At 33.9% G+C, this 21,800-nt stretch overlaps 1 protein-coding gene and 1 non-coding gene across 6 annotated transcripts in view; one reads left to right on the top strand and one right to left on the bottom strand.

Moving 5' to 3' along the window:
- The first annotated feature begins 309 nt into the window (after positions 1-309).
- TRNAG-UCC (transfer RNA glycine (anticodon UCC)) lies at positions 310-380 on the top strand. The gene has a single exon. It is a non-coding gene; the product is annotated as a tRNA-Gly (tRNA).
- A 2,049-nt stretch (positions 381-2,429) lies between these two features.
- Positions 2,430-21,800, bottom strand: part of YTHDC2 (YTH N6-methyladenosine RNA binding protein C2) — a 68,238-nt gene continuing 48,867 nt past the window's right edge. For 4 of the 5 annotated variants that reach the window (XM_049872346.1, XM_049872362.1, XM_049872372.1 and 1 more), the window contains exons 24-29: positions 18,154-18,263; positions 16,505-16,797; positions 11,717-11,894; positions 6,440-6,643; positions 5,509-5,691; positions 2,430-4,270 (exon numbers count right to left, since the gene is read on the bottom strand). In XM_049872346.1, coding sequence (XP_049728303.1) covers positions 4,190-4,270; positions 5,509-5,691; positions 6,440-6,643; positions 11,717-11,894; positions 16,505-16,797; positions 18,154-18,263 — 1,049 coding nt within the window. In that variant the 3' untranslated portion in view covers positions 2,430-4,189. The remainder of the gene's footprint in view (positions 4,271-5,508; positions 5,692-6,439; positions 6,644-11,716; positions 11,895-16,504; positions 16,798-18,153; positions 18,264-21,800) is intronic. The other variant, XM_049872354.1, reaches the window with a different exon arrangement.

Here is a 21,800-nt window from a genome sequence, read left to right as displayed (position 1 = left end):
TCTGATGTTTGCTAAAAATGTAAATTCTTGAGCCCTATTACAAATGTATTGATCAGATCCAGTATTGAAGTGCTTTTAATAGGCACATCAGTTGCACTTTAAAGTTCAAGATCCACTGGATTCAATTCATGTTCCTTAGCTTTTCTTATGAACACTATATTTCACATTGCAAAACTCTTATGCAAAAGCTTGTGAAGTAGCTAATATGGACTGTTTCCCAAATATACCTTATCCTTTCCCAGCTTTTCACTATTTTTTTAGTTTTCTATCCCAATCATTTTACAATTTTTTTCCATTCTTAAAATGGCAGCAGTGGTGGTTCAGTGGTAGAATTCTTGCCTTCCATGCAAGAGACCCAGGTTCGATTCTTGGCCAATGCACTGCATGCACAGCCACCACCCTTCTGTCAATGGTGGTTTAGATGTTGCTATGATGCTCAATAGGTTTCAGAGGAGCTTTTAGACTAAGACAAACCAAGAAGGCTTGTCAATCTACTTCTGAAAAATAGCCAATGAAAACCCTACAATCACAACGATCCAGTCTACAACCCATCATGGGGATGGTGCAGGGCTAGGCATTTCATTTCATTGTGCACGAGGTCACCATGAGTTGGAAGCTGACTCCATGGCAGCTAATGATAACATCTATTCTTAAAGGCATCCTCAAATGCATCTCCACCATGAAGTCTTCAATGTTCGTACACCTCTTAAATGCCCGGTACTTATCAATTTTATGGTACTAATACTAGACCAGGAGGAGCGTGGTGGTACACTGGTTAAGAGCTTGGCTACTTTCTCCACAGGAGAAAGACGTGGCAGTATGCTTCTGTAAATATTACGGCCTTGGAAACCCTATGGATCAGTTTTATTCTGTCCTATAAAGTCACTACGAGTTGGAATCGACTCAATGGCCGTGGGTTTGGTTTTCCGTTATATACTAGACCAAGGGGTCCCTGAGTGGTGCAAATAGTTAAAGCACTTTGTGGCTAACAAAAGGGTTGGAAATTTTAGTCCACTCAGAGGCACTTCAGAGGAAAGGCCTGACAGTCTACTTCCGAAAAATCAGCCTTTGAAAATCCTGTGAAGCACAACTATACTCTGACATACATGGAATCGCCAGGAGTTGGAGCAGACGTGACAGCAACTGGTAACTGGTATACTACCCACTGGTATACTAGGCCAAATAAAACGGTTACTCCAAAGACTCTAAGCTCCTCCTGGACAGCAAGTATGTACTTGATAGATCTTAGTATGCCACTGTAAATGATACTCAAAAATATTTATTATAACGGACAATGAACTACTCCCAGTGAATCAGTGAAAACAAACTAAAACATGCTAAATTTCTCTGGGAGATGAAAGACTGATGGAGACCAAGTATCTAACATACTGTGACTTTCTACATAGAAACACTTGGACATTACTTGGTGTTATGGATTGAACTGTGTCCCCCAAAATGTATGTCAACTTGGCTAGGCCATGATTCCCAGTATTGTGTGGTTGCCCACCATTTTGTAACCTGATGTGATTATCCTGTGTTGTAAATCCTAACCTCTATGATGTTAATGAGGCAGGATTCAATACACAGAATTAGGTTGTATCTTGAGTCAATCTCTTTTTGAGATATAAAGAGAGAATAGAGCAATGAGGAGAGGGACCTCACGCTACCAAGAAAGCAGTGTCAGGAGTGGAGTGTGTCTTTTGGACATGGGGTCCCTGCGCTGAGAAGCTCCTAGACCAGGGGAAGACTGATGACAAAGACCTTCCCCCAGAACCGAGAGAGCATTCTCCAGGAGCTGGCACCTTGAATTTGGACTTCTAGCCTTCTAGACTTGAGAGAATAAATTTATCTTTGTTAAAGCCATCCACTTATGGTATTTCTGTTATAGCAGAACCAGATAACTAAGACACTTGGCAAACAGTAGATACTCTGTGTTTTCTAAATGAATGATAGCTGACAGAAACAAAAAATGAACTAGTTGACAGAACAGAACTGAATTCTTCAGCTAAAAACAGGGTTAACTACCAGGATATTGTACTATAAATGATTTCCCCTTGGGTGTTTAGACAAAAATTTTAACATTTATTAAGCACAAGGTACATTTCATTGTATATAGAAACATTTCAACATAATAGTATAGATTTCCTACTTGTGAACATTTTATTAATATTTAAAAGACTATAAACATATGCTTTGAGACTTTTACTATTCCCCTTCATTAATTAGGCAAATTTTTTCAGGGGGAAGGGTTAAAATCAAACCATTACCTAATCTATTAATTTAATATTCTTCAGAGTGTTTGAAATTCAATATTATCTAAGCGGTCCTTTTATACAGTATCAGAAATAACAAGATCTGAATAATTTAATAAAATTTTATTTAATAAGTATATTTAAAGTTCATCTCTTTCAAAATCAGCATTTTTACTACATTCAAATTGTATTCATTTTAAATACCAACAAACCCTATCATTACATACAGGACTAGATATTAAAAAAAAAAAAAAGGAAATTAAGTTCTATTTTTTAAAAATCCTTACTTCCAAATTCATAACACTGAGAACTGATAAATACATATATCTAAACAAAATACATAATCAGGAAGACAAAAGTTGCTCTAACAAGAAAAGAACTAATACACATCATACAGTGCAACATAATTCATATAAGCTCAATTTACAGGTATGTTTCAAAGAATAAAACAAAAATTTAATCGCCACAAACACAAAAATCACAGCTGGCATTGTAAACTAATGCACCAATATATAATGTTTCTCAGACAAAGGAGAACAGCTCTTAAGATTTTATGTTGACCTGTGGGTTTTTTTTGTGTGTGTATGATTTTTCCATTTCTTTGTCCTCAAATACAGAAGCACAAGGACTTTGAAGTTTCCGTCTGTGTTTAAAGAAAGTTCGCGTTTGTTTTTCTTTCTAAACAATAACCCAAACGTAGCATGAGAACTGCTATCAAACCTGTTCTATTTAGAGCTGAGCTGTTAACCAAGACATTTCTTTCATTTTTCCCTGTACCTCTGTTTTGCCCTTCAAAACTCTCTAAGGAAGCTTTATAGACAGCAGTAGTAAACAGATAAAATCAAATAATTCTGAGGTGGCAAAGAAATATGAGTTGGCCCCAGCACAGATTTACAAAAAAATTACTTCCCGTTTATTAAGCCACAAATGCAACAAAGAAAAATCATCACCAAAAGCATAAATAAGAGAAAAAATACTAAAAAGAAAAATGGGAGAAGGCATTTAGAATTGTGTTGGTTACAGGCTTTAGTTTGGAAGACATACACCAACCAAACTACTTCTCCTGTTAAGCAATTTTTTAAACTTGTTAAAACTTTTTAAATAGTCTAAATCAAATTTCCCTAGCCAAAACAAAGAGGTCATAATTTGTGTTCACATAAGACATGTAAAGGTTGTAAAGTGAGAGGAAGGAATGTGTATGGTTCAAAACAGGTTAAATGAAGCAGGACCAGGAATAAAACTGAGCACTAACTTTGATCTGATCAAAAGCAGGGAGAAACTCTCTACCTTTTTTCAGATTTTACTACATTTCATAACTGCTGAAAAAGAACATTTCTTTTTTCATTAATGTATATCAAGTTAAAAATGGCAGAACGAATAGTCCTTTCCAGCATGTACTAGCTTTAAAAGTGACATTTTTAGAATTTAGTTGTTTCTGCTTGTTTTTAGTGATACATCTTAAGAGTTGACTGTTATAAAACAGTGTTTAAATGATATGGTTCAGACCTTTATTAAAAGAAAATAATTTACTGTGCATTAAAAAATCATTAGTGTTATAAATCAGTGTTTTAAACAAATGAAATGTTTAACTTTATAAAGTAAGTATGTTTAAAATAATGCTGTTCTGTGTCAAAAAATGAAACTACTAAACCTACAATTACAAACAGTAAGTGATAATTCCCTATGATCATTATAAAAATTAAGATGATCCTTTTTTTACACTGAGCAGTTTTGAAACATTCTAAAGAAGCCCATTTATAACACATAACCTCATCTCAGTTTTCAGAAATCAGTGCGTTCAGTGGTTATAAACAGGCATGATGTTCTTCAGCAACTAAAAGTTCTGGAAAGGTAAAAAATATATATATAAGTAATCTGAAAGATGTTCTTAATGATGACAAACACCACCAGTACTAAAGTATGCTATAACCTGAGTGTCAATCAGTTGGGTTTTTTTCTCCTAATGGAAGGCGTTCCCATAACTGCAGCAACTGTTCACCAACTTGAGGTTCTAGTTCCTAGATAAATCAAAAGTCAAAGTAAGCAAAAATAATTAGATTGAAATGTGCTTTTTTTAATCATCAAAACCTATACTGATAAAAACTTAAGAAAATAAATTTCATTTTTCTACTAGAACATGCTAAAATCATATGATGTGCACTGGTCTAATTCTACGTTTTTAGATTTATTGAGTTGACTTCCAGGCTTGTAGTGCCAACCTGCAAATATCTCAACTATCTGTTACAAAATGGTTGAGAGATTTCCATGGAACACTTCTGGAAACTTTTCTAACTGGAAATAATGGATTTTGCTTTTAATAGGGTTTGGCAAAAGCACTCAGCTTGAACTTCCCAAGATTTACTGTAAAACCTATTATATGTTTTGTTTCCTGAGAAACTATCTTAGTTGACTGAGCATTCATATCTTAAGAATAATTTAGATTTGTTTGAAAATCGCTATTATAGGATAAAAACTAAAATGTTTTTATTCAATTTTGGGGGGGCTGTGGATATCCCTTTATTATCCCCTTGTGGCATGATACATCTGATAGGGACTTAAAAAGAATCCAAACACTTTTCACATAATGATTTGAAGTGAGTCACACTAGTTCAAATCAATTATTAGTTATGTGACCTTCAGTAAAATTAATCCTTCTGAGTCTATTTTCGCCTACATAAAATTGGGCCAATAACTCATTTTATGCATAAGGATTAAATTAGATCATATGAAGCAGTTAGCACAGTATATTATCAACATATTTTAATTCCTGTCACCTTAACTAGTTTAAAATCTATGCCAGCAGCATCCTGAAGGCAAAGCAAAACAACAGAAATAAAACAACTAGAATATTAAAAGTTTGTTATTTACTTCATATAAACAGTTAAAGCTATAAAGAAGTTAATTACTGTTTTCTTCTTACAACTTTAGTCAAATTAATTCAGAATTGCGTTTTGTTTTGCTGAGATCTTTAGTAAGACAACAAGACCCTCCATGAAGTGGCCTATAAATGATTTTATATATGCAAAGACAGAGAGAAGCCAAACTTAAAAAATGTTAAAAAAGCAATGAGCTCTATCAGACACATTTACAAGTAGGTTTTTACTAGCTCCTTAACAAATCTGAACCACTGTTTCCCAAGTGCATAAGGAATATACAATTTGCTACTCAAACAAATCACTGAATAACAGCAAAGTAAAACAAAAACAAAAGTGAAAAAAAAAAAAAAAAAAAAAACACTGTAAATGCCATTACATACCTGCCCATCTCTACTTATCTGGACTTTCTTGTTATCATTCCAAGGATTGAGCAAATGGTGTGCAAACTGAAAGGGAAGACTTTCTTTTCGTATCCATTCCACCTTAAATACTCCTCCTAGTCCAGCTGAGCCCCAATCCTGACTCTTCTCCCTTCCAATCTCAGAAGACATCCTAGAAAATCCCTGTAGGTAAAGTGGGGGGAAGGTGTGGGGGTGAACAAGATATTAAACTAGATTCAATTTACCTGATAACGCTCTAAATCTTTAGTTTAAGTTAAAAATGTATATAAAAATAAGATACAGAACAAAAAAAAATTAGCTGCTTGTTAAATGTATTTTTATAAAAAGATTTAGTTAATAATACTAGCAAATTTTACAGAAAGGCCAATCGCAGTCTTCTAACAATTTCAAATATTAATAGGTATTTTCTAAATAATATAGCAACAACTCTAAGTCCACATTTATTCCATGATAGATATAAAAAAACTTCCAAACTCTTATTTCTGAAAATTATAGTAATTGATATCATATAATAAATTCACTATTTTATAAATTCTGACATATATTAAGTCAAAATGAGTTAAGAAACCACACTAAGTGTCTTAATTGTTGACACTAACTTTCTTGGTTTATTTAAATAAACATTTTACCAGAAGGTCAAGTTTCTCACTACTTTTAATCCACCTGGGAATTAGCACATCTAAAATTATCTTCAGAAGAAACTGTTAATCTGAAGAGGCTCTAGTAAGACAAGGCAAAAACAAAAGGATCACTGTTCTATTGTTCTCTTGAAGAGGAGCAATATACTCCTTATTCTCAGTCAAGCAAAAGTATTCCTGTGTTCTGATGAAATAAAAAGCCAGGTTTTTTGATCTCTGTAGTCTAAACTGCAGCCAGAACAACCCCATTTCACTGTTTCAGGATGGCTCACCTGGAAATGCCCAGATCCTTGAACAGAAAATACCAAGTAAACCATGCTGCTTTCCCAAAAAGCTCGATTTAGCTTCCGCTCATTACTAGGGGTTGTAGACCAGATACCCTTCTGCTGAGAAATCTCAAGGTTTCTCAAATTGCTACTCTTCATTATGAAGTATCGAACAGGCATGTTTGGTCTTGGTGATGGAGATTTTGAGCCCTACAAAAGAATGCATAAGTTCTTGAAAGGCAATTTGACCTTTCAAATCAACAGGCTCCATTAAATAACATCTTCATAAACATATAAACCAAAATATTTTACCAGATATCCACCAAAGGCAAATAGCTCCATTCTGCCTGAAAACCTACGCAAGGTCAATCAAAATGAGGTTAAACAGCCAAAACCAAGTACTCTTTTCAGAATATTCAAAAATTTTTATCAAGAAAGGGTTCTGGATTACCAACTTTGATTTATACTCCAAATGTACTTTCAGAAAAATTTCAATAAACTTCCAAAACCTAAAACCATAAATGGGTGTGGCACCATTCACTATAACCCCTAGTGATCCACTAGCAAAATTTTTACTTCCACTCCCTGTGACCCTATACTTTGCTAGTCTAGTGGTCTTAGTTCCAAAGGGAGAACTGCTTCCATCAGGAAACACAACAATAATTCCACTGAACTGGAAGTTAAGACTGCCACCTGGCCACTTTGGGCTCCTCATGCCTTTGAATGAACAGGCAAAGAAGGGGGGCAGAGCTTAAATATACTGGTGTTAATGTGAGATAAGAGATAAAATAGTTGGCCACAATGAATAAAATAAGAGTTTAAATAAGGAAAATTCTTTTTGAATGGCATCAACAATGAATCTACACTCGCCATCATACTAAATAGTAAAAAATTTGATACTTTCCTCCTAAGATCAAGGCAAAGATGTCCACTCTCATTTTACTGGAGGTCCTAGCCAGTGAAATAGAGTAAGGAAAAGAAATAAACAGCACCCAGATTGGAAAGGAAAAAAGTAAAACTATATTTATTGATTGAAGATGTGACTACTCACGTAGAAAATCCTGAGAAATTTAAACACACACACACATGCGCACAAACTACTAGAATTAATAAATGAGGTAAAGTAAGGTCATGGGATACTGGGATAACATTAAAAAAATCAGATGTATTTCTACATACTAGCAATGAACAATTAGAATCTAAATTTTTAAAAACAATAGCATCAAAATATGAACTATTTAGGGATAAATTTAACAAAAAATGTGTAAGATCTGGACTCTGAAATCGACAAAACATTGTTGAGAGAAATTAAAGCATATCTAAATAAATGGCGAGATATACTATGTTCATGGATTGGAAGAATAAAATTGTTAACTGTCAGTTTTCTCTAAATTGATCTATAAATTCAATACGATCCCACTCAAATTATCAAAAAACTTTTCCATAAAAATTGACTAGCTGATTCTAAAATGTTTGTAAAAATACAAATAACCTACAATAGCCAAAACAATTTTGAAAAAGAACCAAGAGAAAAACATTAACTTGTTTCACAAATTATAAAGCTACTATAAGCAAATCAGTGTGGCACTGGCAAAAGAATATACAGATCAGTGAAACAGAATAGAGTTCAATAAAGGGACAATACATATATATTCAACTGATTTTTTGACAAACGTGCCAAGGTAATTAAATAAGAATAACCTTTTCCACAAGTAATGCTGGAACAATTGCATAGCCGTAAGTCAAATAATGAACGTTGGCCCATACTACATTATCTTAAAAAAAATTAACTACTGATAGATCATATACCTAACCATAAGAGCTCCAGTTACAAAACTTCTAAAAGGAAAGATTAGGAGAAAATCTTTCTGACCTTGGATTATGCAACGATTCCTTATGACATAAAAAATATGAATAGAAAAAATGGGTAAGAGAGACCATCAAAATTAAAAAACACTTGGTCTTCAAAAAGCATTGTTAAGTATACACCCAAAAGACCTGAAAGCAGCGACACAGACAGACATATGTACACCAATGTTAAAATTAACTCCTGATAGATCACATACCTAACCATAAGAGCTCCAGTTACAAAACTTCTAAAAGGAAAGATTAGGAGAAAATCTTTCTGACCTTGGATTATGCAACGATTCCTTATGACATAAAAAATATGAATAGAAAAAATGGGTAAGACAGACCATCAAAATTAAAAAACACTTGGTCTTCAAAATGCATTGTTAAGTATACACCCAAAAGACCTGAAAGCAGCGACACAGACAGACATATGTACACCAATGTTTACTGCAGCACTATTCACAATAGCCAAAAGGTGACAACAACTGAAATGTCCATCAATTGATGAATGGATAAGCCAAATGTGGTATATACATACAATGGAATATCGTTCAACTATAAAGAGGTATGAAGTATGTCTGCATGCCACAACATGGATGAACCTTGAGGATATTATGCCGAGCGAAACAAGTCAGACACAAGGGGCAAATACTGTTTGATATCATTTACAGAAAACAAATATATAAAAACCAAAAAACCAAACCCAGTGCCGTCGAGTCGATTCCGACTCATAGCGACCCTATAGGACAGAGTAGAACTGCCCCATAGAGTTTCCAAGGAGCGCCTGGTGGATTCAAACTGTCGACCCTTTGGTTGGCAGCTGTAGCACTTAACAACTACACCACCAGGGTTAAATAATTAGTGGTTACCGAAGATAGAAGGGAGAGGGAAACAGGCAGTTTCAGCTTGAAGTGCATTGTAGGTATGCTAATGGTGGTGGGATAATTTGGAAAAAGAGAGTAAAAATGGGTACACAATTTGAAGAATGTAATCAGTATTACTGAAGTGTACACGCAGAAATTGATGTTATATGTTTTGTTGGGTATAGATTATAACAGAAAAAAGACATTGTTAAGAAAATAGAAAGGCAAGCCATAGATTCTCAGAAAAAAATTTGCAAAACATGTATAAGACTTATATCCAGAATATACAACAAGCTCTGAGAACACAATAAAAACACACAACTAATAAACAGAAGAAAAAAAAAAAAAAAGACAACAAATTTGAACAGACACCTCAACAAAGAAGAAAAACGAATGGCAGATACGCACATGAAAAAGTGTTCAATATCATTAGTCACTAGGGAAACGCAAATTAAAACCACAATACGATATCATTATATACCCACTAGAATGACTAAAATTAAAAAGACATGCCAAGTATTGTCAAGGACATGAAACAACTGAAACCTTCATAGATTGCTGGAGAAAATGCAAAACAGTACACTCATTTTGGAAAACGGGTAGTTTCACACATGTATGACACAATTGAACAATATCACTCCTAGGTATTTATCAAAGAAAAGAAAATGTATTTCCACATAAAAACTTATACTTGAATGTTTATAGCAACTTTATTCATAATAGCCGAAAACCGGAAACAACCTAAATTTCTATGAACTGGTGAATGGATAAACAAATTGTGGTATATCCATACAATGGACTGCTACTTAGCAATAAAAAGGAATAAACTAATGAAACAATACGGATTCATTTCAAAAGCATTATAGTAAGTGATATAAGACACAAAAAGCCACATTCTTTTTTATTTACTGTGCTTTAAGTGAAAGTTTACAAATCAAGTCAGTCTCTCATACAAAAACTTATACACACCTTGCTATGTAACCCTCGCTGCTCTCCCCCTCATGTGACAGCACACTCTTCCTCTCCACCCTGTATTCCCCATGTCCATTCAACCAGCTCCTGTACTCCTCTGTCTTCTCATCTCGCCTCCAGACAGGAGCTGCCCACATAGTCTCATGTGTCTACTTCAGCCAAGAAGCGCCCTCCTCACCAGTATCATTTTCTATCTTACAGTCTAGTCCAATTCCTGTCTGAAGAGTTGCCTTTGGGAATGGTTCATCTTGGGCTAACAGACAGTCTGGGGGCCATGACTTCTGGGGCCCCTCCAGTCTTGGTCAGACCGTTAAGTCTGATCTTTTCATGAAAACTTGAGGTCTGTATTGCACTATTCTCCTGCTCCATCAGGGATTCTCTGTTGTACTCCCTGTCGGGGCAGTCATTGGTGGTAGCCCACCACCATCTAGTAGCCGGGTACCACCTAGTTCTTCCGGTCTCAGGCTGATAGAAGTCTCCGGTTTATGTGACCTTTTCTGTCTCTTGGGCTCATATTTACCTTGTGTCTTTGCTGTTCTTCGTTCTGTTTTTCTCCAGGTGTGTTAAGACCAATTGATGCATCTTACATGGCCGCTTGCTAGCATTTAAGACCCCATCACCAAAGTGGGATGCAGAATGTTTTCTTAATACATTTTGTTATGCCAATTGACCTAGGTGTCCCCTGAAACTATGGTTCCCAGACCCCAGTCCCTGCTACTCAGGCCTTTGAAGCATTGAAAACTACGTATTTATAACTCTATTTACAGGAAATTCTAAAAATATTCTACAGACAGAAGGCAGATCAGTGGTTGCCAGGGGCTAGGGGTGAATGGCTTTTGTACATGATTATGGTAGTGGTTACACGATTGTATACATTTGTCATAATTCTTTTAATTGGGCAGTTTAAATTGGTGAATTTTGGGGTGCAAATTATACCTTAATAAATGTGTTTAAAATAAACTAAAAAAACTTAGGAAAGCAAATCCACAAAAATATTTCTTTTTTCTCTTGTTTAGGGTAGACTTTTTCACCAAAACACAGTATGTAGATACATAATCATTAATTAAATACTTACACAGGTATTTGCAGCATAGGAAAGTAAAAACAAACACATTCTAAACACTGAAATCATTCATATTATAAAAAAAGATATAGTTCTCAATTCCATATGAACATTTCTCACCTTCCTAATCCCATCCTACCTTGTGTTTTTAATATAACCACTGAATTGCAGAAATCAATTAAGAATTGAAAGAAACCAATGTTTTTAATTCTGAAATTATAAACTAAAATTAACAAGATAATCTTTTGTTGTTTGTTTCTAATAAAAGAGATCATAAAGCAGAAAGGCAACAGTAAACTGCCTAGTTACATGCCATTGGTGTTCAAGTTTTAAAACACTCCAAGATGTTAATAACTAGAAACGTTTGGCAAGCACGAAAAAATAAAAAATTTACTCAAAGTGTTTCAAGTTTGCCAGCTTCAGTTTGTGTCCGGAACAGGGACTTAAAAGTATAATTTTTTTTGTAATTTTGTCTGAGCATATAACATTAGGCATGCTACAAATCTGTTCCTTACTATGTTTTAGATACTTTACCTTTCCTGAGGATGGTGGAGAAGGGCTGGCACAAGGACTTGGGTAACTACTGCTGTCTGTGGATTTCACAGAAGATTGATCTGATCGGTCATCAGTGTTTCGTTTAGGATGTAAAATTCCTCTATCTTTGTACTTCTGAGGTGGGTGTAACGCTGGAGATGGAGATTTCATCAATACTCTTGAATGATAAGGAGGAAGTAAAGATTAATTACACTTAAGTTTATAACGGAAAGCAGACGTCATTTCAACCCAACTCCCAACGACATTATGATTTATGGAACAGTATCTAACTTAAAAAGGGAATTTCATTCTTCTACTATATTTGGAAGTTAAAAAACAATTGGGACTATTAGGGTATACTTTCACAGAACAATAGGTAAAAATCTGTTTTAAAAATCCACAAAAATAAGGATATTAAATTCTCTAATATTTAAAAATACCCAAGTATTTACCTTACAATGGAGCCCTGGTGGCAAAGTGGTTAGGAAGTTGGCTGCTAACCAAAAGGTCAGCAGTTCAAACCACCAGCTACTCCGCAGGAGAAAGATGTGGCAGTCTGCTTCCATAAAGATTACAGCCTTGGAAATCCTACGGGGCAGTTCTACTCTGTTTTATAGGGTTGCTATGAGTCGGAACTGACTTGACAGCAACAGGTTTATTTACCTTATGAAATTCCTAACTTCTTTTATGATGGCATAGGAGAGTCCTTTACCCATTATAAAATCGTATACTGATATTTAATGTTTTCAACACTATAAAATTTATTAAAATATATCTATACTAATGGCTCTTGTATGCTGAGCAAATAATCCAAGAAGCTGGACTATATGATGACGAATGCAGCATCAGGACTGAAGGAAGAGTCATTAACAACCTGAAGATATACAGATGACTCAACCTTGCTTGCTGAAAGTGAAGTGGACTTGAAGCACTTACTGATGAAGATCAAAGACTACAGCCTTCAGTATAGATTATACTTTAACATTAAAAACAGAAAAATCCTCACAACTGGACCAATAAGTAACATCATAATAAATGGAGAAAATATGCAAAGTTGTCAAGGATTTCGTTTTACTTGGATTCAAAATCAATGCCCATGGAAACAGCAGTTAAGAAATCAAGAGACACACTGTACTGGGCAAATGTGCTGCAAAAGACCTCTTCAAAGAGTTAAAAAGCAAAGATGTCACCTTGAGGACTAAGGTCCAGCTGACTCAAGCCAGTATTTTCGATAGTCTCATATGCATGTGGAAGCTGGACAACGAATAAGGAAGGCTGAAGAAGAACTGACACCTTTAAATATGGTGTTGGCGAAGAATACTGACTATACCATGGATTGCCAGAGAATGAACAAATCTGTCTTAGAAGAAGTACAGCAAGAATGCTCCTTAGAAGCAAGGTTGGGGAGACTTCATCTCATGTACTTTGGGCATGTTATCAGGAGGGACCAGTCCCTGGAGAAAGACATCATACTTGGTAAAACAGAGGGTCAGCAAAAAAGAAGACGACCCTCAATGAGACGGAACAACACACTGGCTGCCAACAATGGGCTCAAACATAGCAACAATTGTGAGGATGATGCAGGACCAGGCAGTGTTTCGTTCTGGTGTACACAGGGTTGCTATGAGTCATAACCAATTCAACGGCACCTAACAATAACGACAACAATGCGTTTTACTTGAATATCACCCACTCCACCTTCCCCCAATTTTCATGTAATACCTGACAGCCAAGTACAAATTCTCCACGGATGTTGTTTCAAATAAATCAGCAGTTTGAGACGATTGGGAAAATAATAAGTTTACTGGGATTGACAAATAGATTGAAGTTTTGTAGGAAAAAAATGCCCTCTTTTTAAGAGATGCCAATTTAAATATGGAAGGGTAAAATGACAATTTCAGGATTTACTTTGAAATATGTAAGCAAAATAATGAAGAAGGCAAGAGATGAAAATGCTGAACAATAATATAGCAAGTAAAAATTTGGTGACTGTTGAATCTGGGATATGGAGTTCATTAGGGTTTTGCATTTATTTTCTGTGTTTGACAATATTTACAATAAATAAATTTAAAACACAGGTCTTCAATAGTTATATAATTGCATGCTTTCATAGCCTTGCAACTATAATTACTCTACTTTCAAGATAAGTTAAAATAGTTTTATCCCACAATTTACTTCTCTTTCAATAAATATCTTAGATCCAGGATTCTTTCACAAATGTAATTTTTTAAATAGCTAAAGCCTAAAAACCTTAACAATAAAATATATAATGGATGCATATCTGAAACACAAACAAAAACTCGGTAAGAGTGTAAAATGATAACTTTTACGATTTTTTTTCCAAGTGAATTGAGTTCCAATTGATTATCCAGTTACAACCTCTAAAATTCTACCATTCTTACCTTTGTCTCTAATGTGAAAATTAGGTGACAGAACTTCATAAGGTAAAAACTTATTAAAATAAAAATAATGTTGCCAATAGAAATGAACATCTAAAAATGAGGTTTTCAAATTGATGTTTTGACAAGGCTCTGAGCTCTATTCTAGCTTTAATCTCTCTCACATTGGACTTCCTCGGAAAATAGAAAGGTGGAAGGAAAAGGGAGGGAGAGAAGGTTTCCCATAAACCTTTCCACCTAGAGTGAAAAATCTAAACCTTTTCCTCAAGAAGTAATCCCACAAAGACTGTAACTTCTCCCTTCAGAAATACTCTTCCTAGGAGTCCTCATTCTATTCCTTACCAAGTTAATTGACTTTAATTAACACCACCAAAAGCCTGAGAGCTGATGAAACGCTTTATCTCACCGCTCAACAGGTAAGACCGCTCAACAGGTAAGAGAATGAAGAGCGTCAAGCTGCAACTTGTAGGAGAAGACGATATCATAGGTTGAAAGAATGCATTTAAATCAGATTCTAAAGTATAACTAATGCTACACTTAATAATTTTGCCTTTTCCCCTTGTATTTCCCAATTTTTATTAAACATGTATTACTTTTAAAAAGAAAAAAAGGGAAGCTTTATTTTTTAAAATGTGTGTATGTGTGACTGTATACATACGTGTATGTATACAGTCACACATACACACATATACATATAGTCTCGTTATGGCTCTAACAGGTTTTTTATTAGCTAGTCTAGGAACAACACTACTATATAATGACTTCTCTGAAAAGGTATTCCCGTATTATAAACAACTAATATTCAAGCAAACTTTTGGAAAATGTTTTCAAAAAGTGGGAAGTTTCTAAATACAGAATATGACTTTCCCTCTTATCCTTTCACTCAGCAGGATCTACGCTAGAAAGAAAGGCTTAGGCACACATACTATGAGAAAGTTTTCTTGGCAATTGGCTGGATTATTCCTGAAATGTAATATTTAAAGAATTTGGAGACCAATATATATTATTCCTTCTTAAATGAAATCTTAACTGATATCTGGACTTTATGCTTCATTCAAAAGAAGGTATTAAAACCCCATCTGACAATTCTTAAAAAATAGTAACCAACACACAGAATCTTTTATGTTTCCATTTTTTCTATTTTCAGTTTTTTAACTATGAAACCATATTCTTACTATAGTATTTCTACCAATATTGCCAAAACTAGCACCACAGGCCAGTATGATGTCTTTGTTATCAATTCTAACAGGGTAAACAATACCTTTTTATTTAACTGATGTAAAGAAACTTTAATTCCGACAAATGCTTTTACAACCAGAAATATTTATGAATCACGGCCAAAGATCTATTATAACCACTATTACAAATACTACTATATTATAAATAAGCATTTTAACACAAAAAGTTAACATAAGAGATCTCATATCATTGGCAATCAATTAATAAACAAAAACATCACCGCATCTAATTGTTAAGTATTACTGTGAGGTACCATTGAGGCGATTCCAACTTATAGTGACCCTAAATGATGGAGCAGAACTGCCCTCATATGGTTTCCTAGGCTGCAGTATTTACAAGGATAGATTGCCAGGTCTTTTCTCCCATGGAGCCACTGGTAGGTTGGAACCACTAACCTTTTGGGCAGCAGTCAAGTGCGTAACCATCACACCACTAGGGCTCCTTTTTTTTTTTTTTTTAGAAAGAATACAAGGATTTAGCTAAACTGTAACAGAAATTTTGTTACATGACAGTAAACTTGCCAACTTATTTATGCCTCCTCTCAACAAAATATAAACTCTGAGGGAAGAGACCTTGTCTGTTTGGTAATTGGCTCTTTTATACACAGCCATTTTGCACATGACTGTATCCCACACCTAGAACAACAGGCATTCAATCTATCACTGAATAAATGAATGAATCAAGTACTTTTCAGTAGGACTGCTTCCCAAGTATAATAATATCTAGGTAAAGTGCATGGGGAATTTCTTTTAAATAACCATAGCCAGCACATCTCACTATAGGGTATCCAGGAAAGATGTCATTTGACATATATCAACTAAAACATACAGTAAAAAAGTGTTCCACTCTTAAAAAAACAGGTCCTAAATTTGTAAATTATGGAAATTAAACAGTTTGAGATTTTCCTAACAAAGAATTTTCTTATTAAATAACTCAGATTCCAATAGCTTGAAATCTTTCATATTACATATACTTATAAAAATTATATTCTAAAAATAAAAATCTCTTGCCATTTTATTATAGCCTTTTATGTGTCTTAGATTATAAAAAAAATAATTTTAAAAGATCCTCGTAGGATATGACTTTATGAGAAATGATATATTTTCCTGGAGAAACTGGCTCCCATTTTGACAAAATGTTATAAATTTACCTTTCTGCAGTAGTAGACTCATCAGCAAATTCAGTATCTGCTGAACTTTTCCTACTATTATTTGACCTCCAAGATGATGCCAAAGGAAGTTCTTCTGAAGACATAGGTCTTGGCCTTTGCCCAATCCCAGATGGTTGTTGTAAACCTGCTGACTGTTCTTCAGTGCTTAAAACAGCAATAATTGCTCTTATCGTAGCTTCATCAACTTGAGACCAAGGTTTAGACGGAGCTCTCATTCGACGCAAAAACAAGCTATGCCACTTCTGCCTGAGCTGCAGCAGTAAACTGGCTGCCTATAATAAATAGTTGCCTCAGTGCAAACAGATACAAACAAAATGTATATCACACATGCAAGACAACTATTTGTTCATTAGTTAAGGTCTTCAACTGTTTCCAAAAAACATGCTTTACATTTCATATAATTTACTTAGCTTCATTTTGTTGTTGTTGTTGTTGAATGAAATAAAATTTACCATATGCTAGCCACTAGAGACATAGAACTAAATGAAATAGTTCAATGAGAGAGGCAGTGATTAACACTAGAAAAGTATCAGAAAAGCGAATAAAGGAAAACACACTTAGTTCTATTCCTACTGTATTTGAGTGCCTGTAGAACAGCCAATGATGGTGTCCAGAAAGCAGCTGGGTTCCTAGGTCCAGAGCTCAGGAGAAGGGCCTATGCTGGAGATACAGTCTTGGGAGTCATCAGTGCATAAATGGTAACTAAATCTACACAAAGAGGCAAGGTCCCCAGGGGCTATGCAAAGAGAGTGAGAAGAGCAGAGTTCCGGGGAACACGTGACATTTAAGGCACAAAAATACATACAGAAGAGTCAGTGAAAGAACCTAAGAAAGAATAGCCAGAGAGAAAGAAGAAGAATCAGGAAAGGTTAACATCACATTAACTGGTGGCAAAGAAGTTGGGGCAAAGGTGAAGAGAAAAAACAGGGAAAGGCAGAATTTTAAGGACAATGGTACAAATACTAGAGAGAGGTCAGATTTATCAAGGACAGCAGACTGGTTCTGACAACATGGAAAACACCGTTGATCTTGGCAAACACAGTTTCAATGAATTGTCAGTAGGGATGAAAGTGAGACTGCAGTAAGTTGAAGTGAAGAATGAGTGAATGGTCAAAAAAAAAAAAGTAAACCTAGCAATTATTAACTACTGATAGCTTGGCTGTCAAAAAAAAAAAAAAAAGATATAAAATAGTAATCTTGAAAAGCAGAGATGGAATTAAGGGAAAACTTTATCAGAAAAACTTATAATTTGAAAAGAAGCATCCATACATCTGAGTTCAGAGGAATGTGAAAAGAGAAAACAGAATGAACTCATATTTTCTTCTTAGAGAGTTACACAAAATAAAGGGGGTTCTTTTATTTATGTATTCAATATTTTCTTACATACACAAAAAATACTCAAATATTAACAATGCTTAAATACTGAGCCACACCTAGTTTTTCAAGTCTTCTAGTGAACAAACTCCAATATAACAGTGAATGCATGAGGACCCTATGAAAACTAAAAAAATAGCTATATTCTTTATTACTTAGGGCTTGATATTGAAGACAAAATTTTTATTACACTGTATATTAACTGACATTAACTGAATGAAGGAGATTTATTGTACTACTAAAAAGTCACTTACCTCTGGATCCAGTTTGAAACTGAGCCACTCATCAAGTTTCAAAGTTGCCAAATTGGCAGTAGTTCTATCTTCCATTTCACTATCACTACTGTCATTAGGAATACCATCCGCTGTTCAAACACATATTAAAAAAAAAAACCTACTTTTACCATCTTACATCACAACAAAAAAGCAAGCAGAATAGATATTTGTTTACACAAATCCTCCTGATTTACTAACAATTTGTATGGGGACTTTGCCAAACCCAATAGGTCACAAATTAAATCTCAATATTAACAAAAATAAATTTTTGAAAAGACATTTTAAAAACTACAATCTCTGAATCACAATGCAACAAAATAAAAAAGACCAAGAACTTAAAAGTTAAAACAGAATCTTTAAATAACTGGATGAATATAAAAATTAAGAACATAAAGAAAAATATGAAAACACTATATACCAAGAACTACAGAATGTGGTCAAAGTAATATTTAAATTCATAGTTTTTGGTTTAAAAGAAAAAGGAGAAAAACTACATATCAACGTAAATTTTAGAAAAATAGCAAAGAACCCAAATAAAAAAATTAGGAAAAAAAAAGATAAATTACAAAAGACAAAATGCTAAAGTTAAAACTATAACTTAGTTCACTGAAAAGGTTAATAAATAAACGATCTCTGGAAAATTTAAAAAAGGAGGAAGAAAACATAAATCTACCGAATCATAAGTATGGATAATAATATAAAAATTTATATAAAATGTGTTTTAAGTTAAATAGATATAGAATGCATAATTACAGAATAAGAAATTTGAAACCTTAAAAGAAATTTAAATAAAGCTAAAATTGAAAAACCAAGAAATAGAAAAACTCAAACAGAACACTAAGAAAGACATTGAGAATGTTGTTAAAGAATACCAACAAAGAAATCCAAACCAAGTCTTTCAAAATTTCATAGAATAAAATAACGACCAATTCCTTCAATGAGACAAATCAGAACCTAATTCTAAAATTTGATTAAAAAAAGATAACTGAGTGTACACAAGTACAAACATGCACACACATGCACATACACAGGTCAGGCTCACTAAGAAACATAAATATAAGAATTTTAAATAAAATTCTAGCAAAATATTCAACAATGCAATAAATCCAACTTGGCCTTAAGAAAAAAAAGGATAGCTCCATAAGAAAACCTATATATTGTAACACTAGGCTAAACAAATTCTGATTTGAAAGCTATTTAATAAATTTAACATTTATTTTTGAAAATATAAAAACAGAAGAATTCTTAATTTAATAAAAATTACTTTTATTAAAACAAAAATTATTATATTCAATGCTACAACTTTAGAATTCAAAGCTTTCAAACTCAAAAAGACAAAGTGGGCCATTATTACAGTTTTCAAAGGTCTTGAAAAAGAAATAACAAAAGGAATAAATTTTGGTAACAAAATATGACCATCTGAAGGTTAACATAATTTAATAAATATAAGAATTTAATTATATAATATGGTAAATAAAATATACTAATGCCTATAATAGTATTCTATTAAGATCAGCAGATAAATGACACAAAGAAAACCCATTCACCGTAACAATTCAAGAACAACAAATCTTAAGAATCATTTTAAGAAATATGCCTGACCTTTATAAAAGTAACCAAAGAAGATATATTGCTAATATTAATAGACCAAAAACCTGTTGCTGTCCAGTTGATTCCGACTCATAGCAACCCTACAGGACAACGCAGAACTGCCCCATAGGGTTTCCCAGGGGCGACTGATGTATTCAAATTGCCAACCTTTTGGTTAGCAGTCAAGCTCTTAATCACTGTGCCACCAGGCCTTCTTTAACAGAAGGTATGGCTAAATAGAAGAATATACTAAATTTCCTGGAAGCAAATAGTAAATTAAAATCACAAAAGATTTGTTGGTTGAGAAAGGGTTTCAACAAGGTAAAAAAAAGATAAATTATCAAACAATAACTTAAAAACAGGAAAGTAGCAAAGAGTTACAAGTAGATTCTCTACTCTCTGAGAATATATCAGTAATCAACAGAAGTAAACAAGATGGTGCAATACAAAAGCAGAAGGAATTAAATATAAAGTTTAGAAAAAGATGCTAAATTTAATATGCAATCATGGAAGCTTTCTAAAAGAGGATACATAAGGATTGTCTGATAAATCGTGCAGCTGAGAAAAAAGCACTATGGAAGAAAAGTTAGATCTATACTTTGAATTTAGTTGAGAAAACTAAATATTTTAAAAGCAAATTACACTAGGAAGAAAGGCCTGGCTAAATACTTCTGAAATGACAAAGCCACTGAAAACCCTATGGAGCACAGTTGTACTCTGACACACCTGGGGTCACTGTAAGTTGGAATTCACTCAATGGCAATAGGTTTGGCTTTTTTGCTTTATTCTTGTTTTTCACCTTAAAATCCACTGATTCAAAAGTTTCCCAATGTTATGTTTTGAAATTAATATTTTCAAATGAGAAATAGAAATTCAACAATAAACTGAAACAAAATATGAATTTTAATGTAAAAAAAAAGCAAATGACAGAAAAAAAAAATAGAAAAACATAAGCCAAATACTTATCAGATCAATGGAGAAATGCAACTTTCTCAGCTTTGAATGTAAACAGCATAGGAAAAGATGAACCAATTTGAATATACGGTAATCAAAACACAAACTCAAAATATGTAAAACTAAAAAGGATAAAAGATTACATTGAATATGACAGAAAAAGGGCTAATACCTTTAAAATCATAAAGCTTTCATTCAAACTTGTAAGAAAAACATCAGTACCCAAATAAGTAACTGGGCAAAGGATGAAATAAGTAATTCAACTAAAGGAAAATATAAACAGATACATGGAGGATTATTTCTTTTTGACAGGGATAAAACTTTTTTAAATGCAAATGAATCTGTAAATAGATTTCTTTTTTAAAACTAGCACCCAATGATGACATTATGCAATGAAATTCTCTCCTGATGGCCTCAATATGACTGTGTATGGAAGAAAAACCAGGAATAATATTTATGTACTTTTATCACGTAATTTCCATTTCAAGAAATTTTATCTCAAGGAAAAAATTTAACATAAGCAAAAGAACACTCAGATGAAGACGTGAATGTGTCCATGCCCCCACCTTAATGATAAATCTCAGAAGCGCTACCTACCATGCCATTTCTCCTTCCTCCATATAAACTTAACCTACCCCACCCAACACCACCAATAAGGCTTCTGTACTCATCGCTGCATTGAAACTGCTCTTGTCAAAGTCATCAATGACTTCCAACCACCAAATGTAACATAGAATTTTCAGTCCACATCTTTTTCAATCTCTCAAAATAACATTCAATACAGCTGACCATTTCTCTGGACATATATTCATCTCCAACCTCTGGCCACTCTTTCTTCCTCTACTCAAATTCTAAATATTAGAATTCCACAGAATTTGGTCAAGAGCACTGTTTAGGAAATCCATTCACATATCTTTAAATACCATCTACAAACTGAGGGCTTCCAAATTTATACTGCTATCCCATGCTTCTTCCCTAAGCTCTAGACATATGTATCCACTGCCTCCTGGGGGGAAACAAACAAAAAAAACCTCACTTAGGATGTCTTATCCATCTCAAATTTAACACGTCCAGAACAGAAC

The sequence above is a fragment of the Elephas maximus genome, chromosome 2 (assembly GCF_024166365.1).
Source record: "Elephas maximus indicus isolate mEleMax1 chromosome 2, mEleMax1 primary haplotype, whole genome shotgun sequence".
NCBI classification, from domain to species: domain Eukaryota; kingdom Metazoa; phylum Chordata; class Mammalia; order Proboscidea; family Elephantidae; genus Elephas; species Elephas maximus.
The sequence above is the reverse complement of the archived record's forward strand: the minus strand, read 5'-3'. Positions and strand labels throughout refer to the sequence as shown.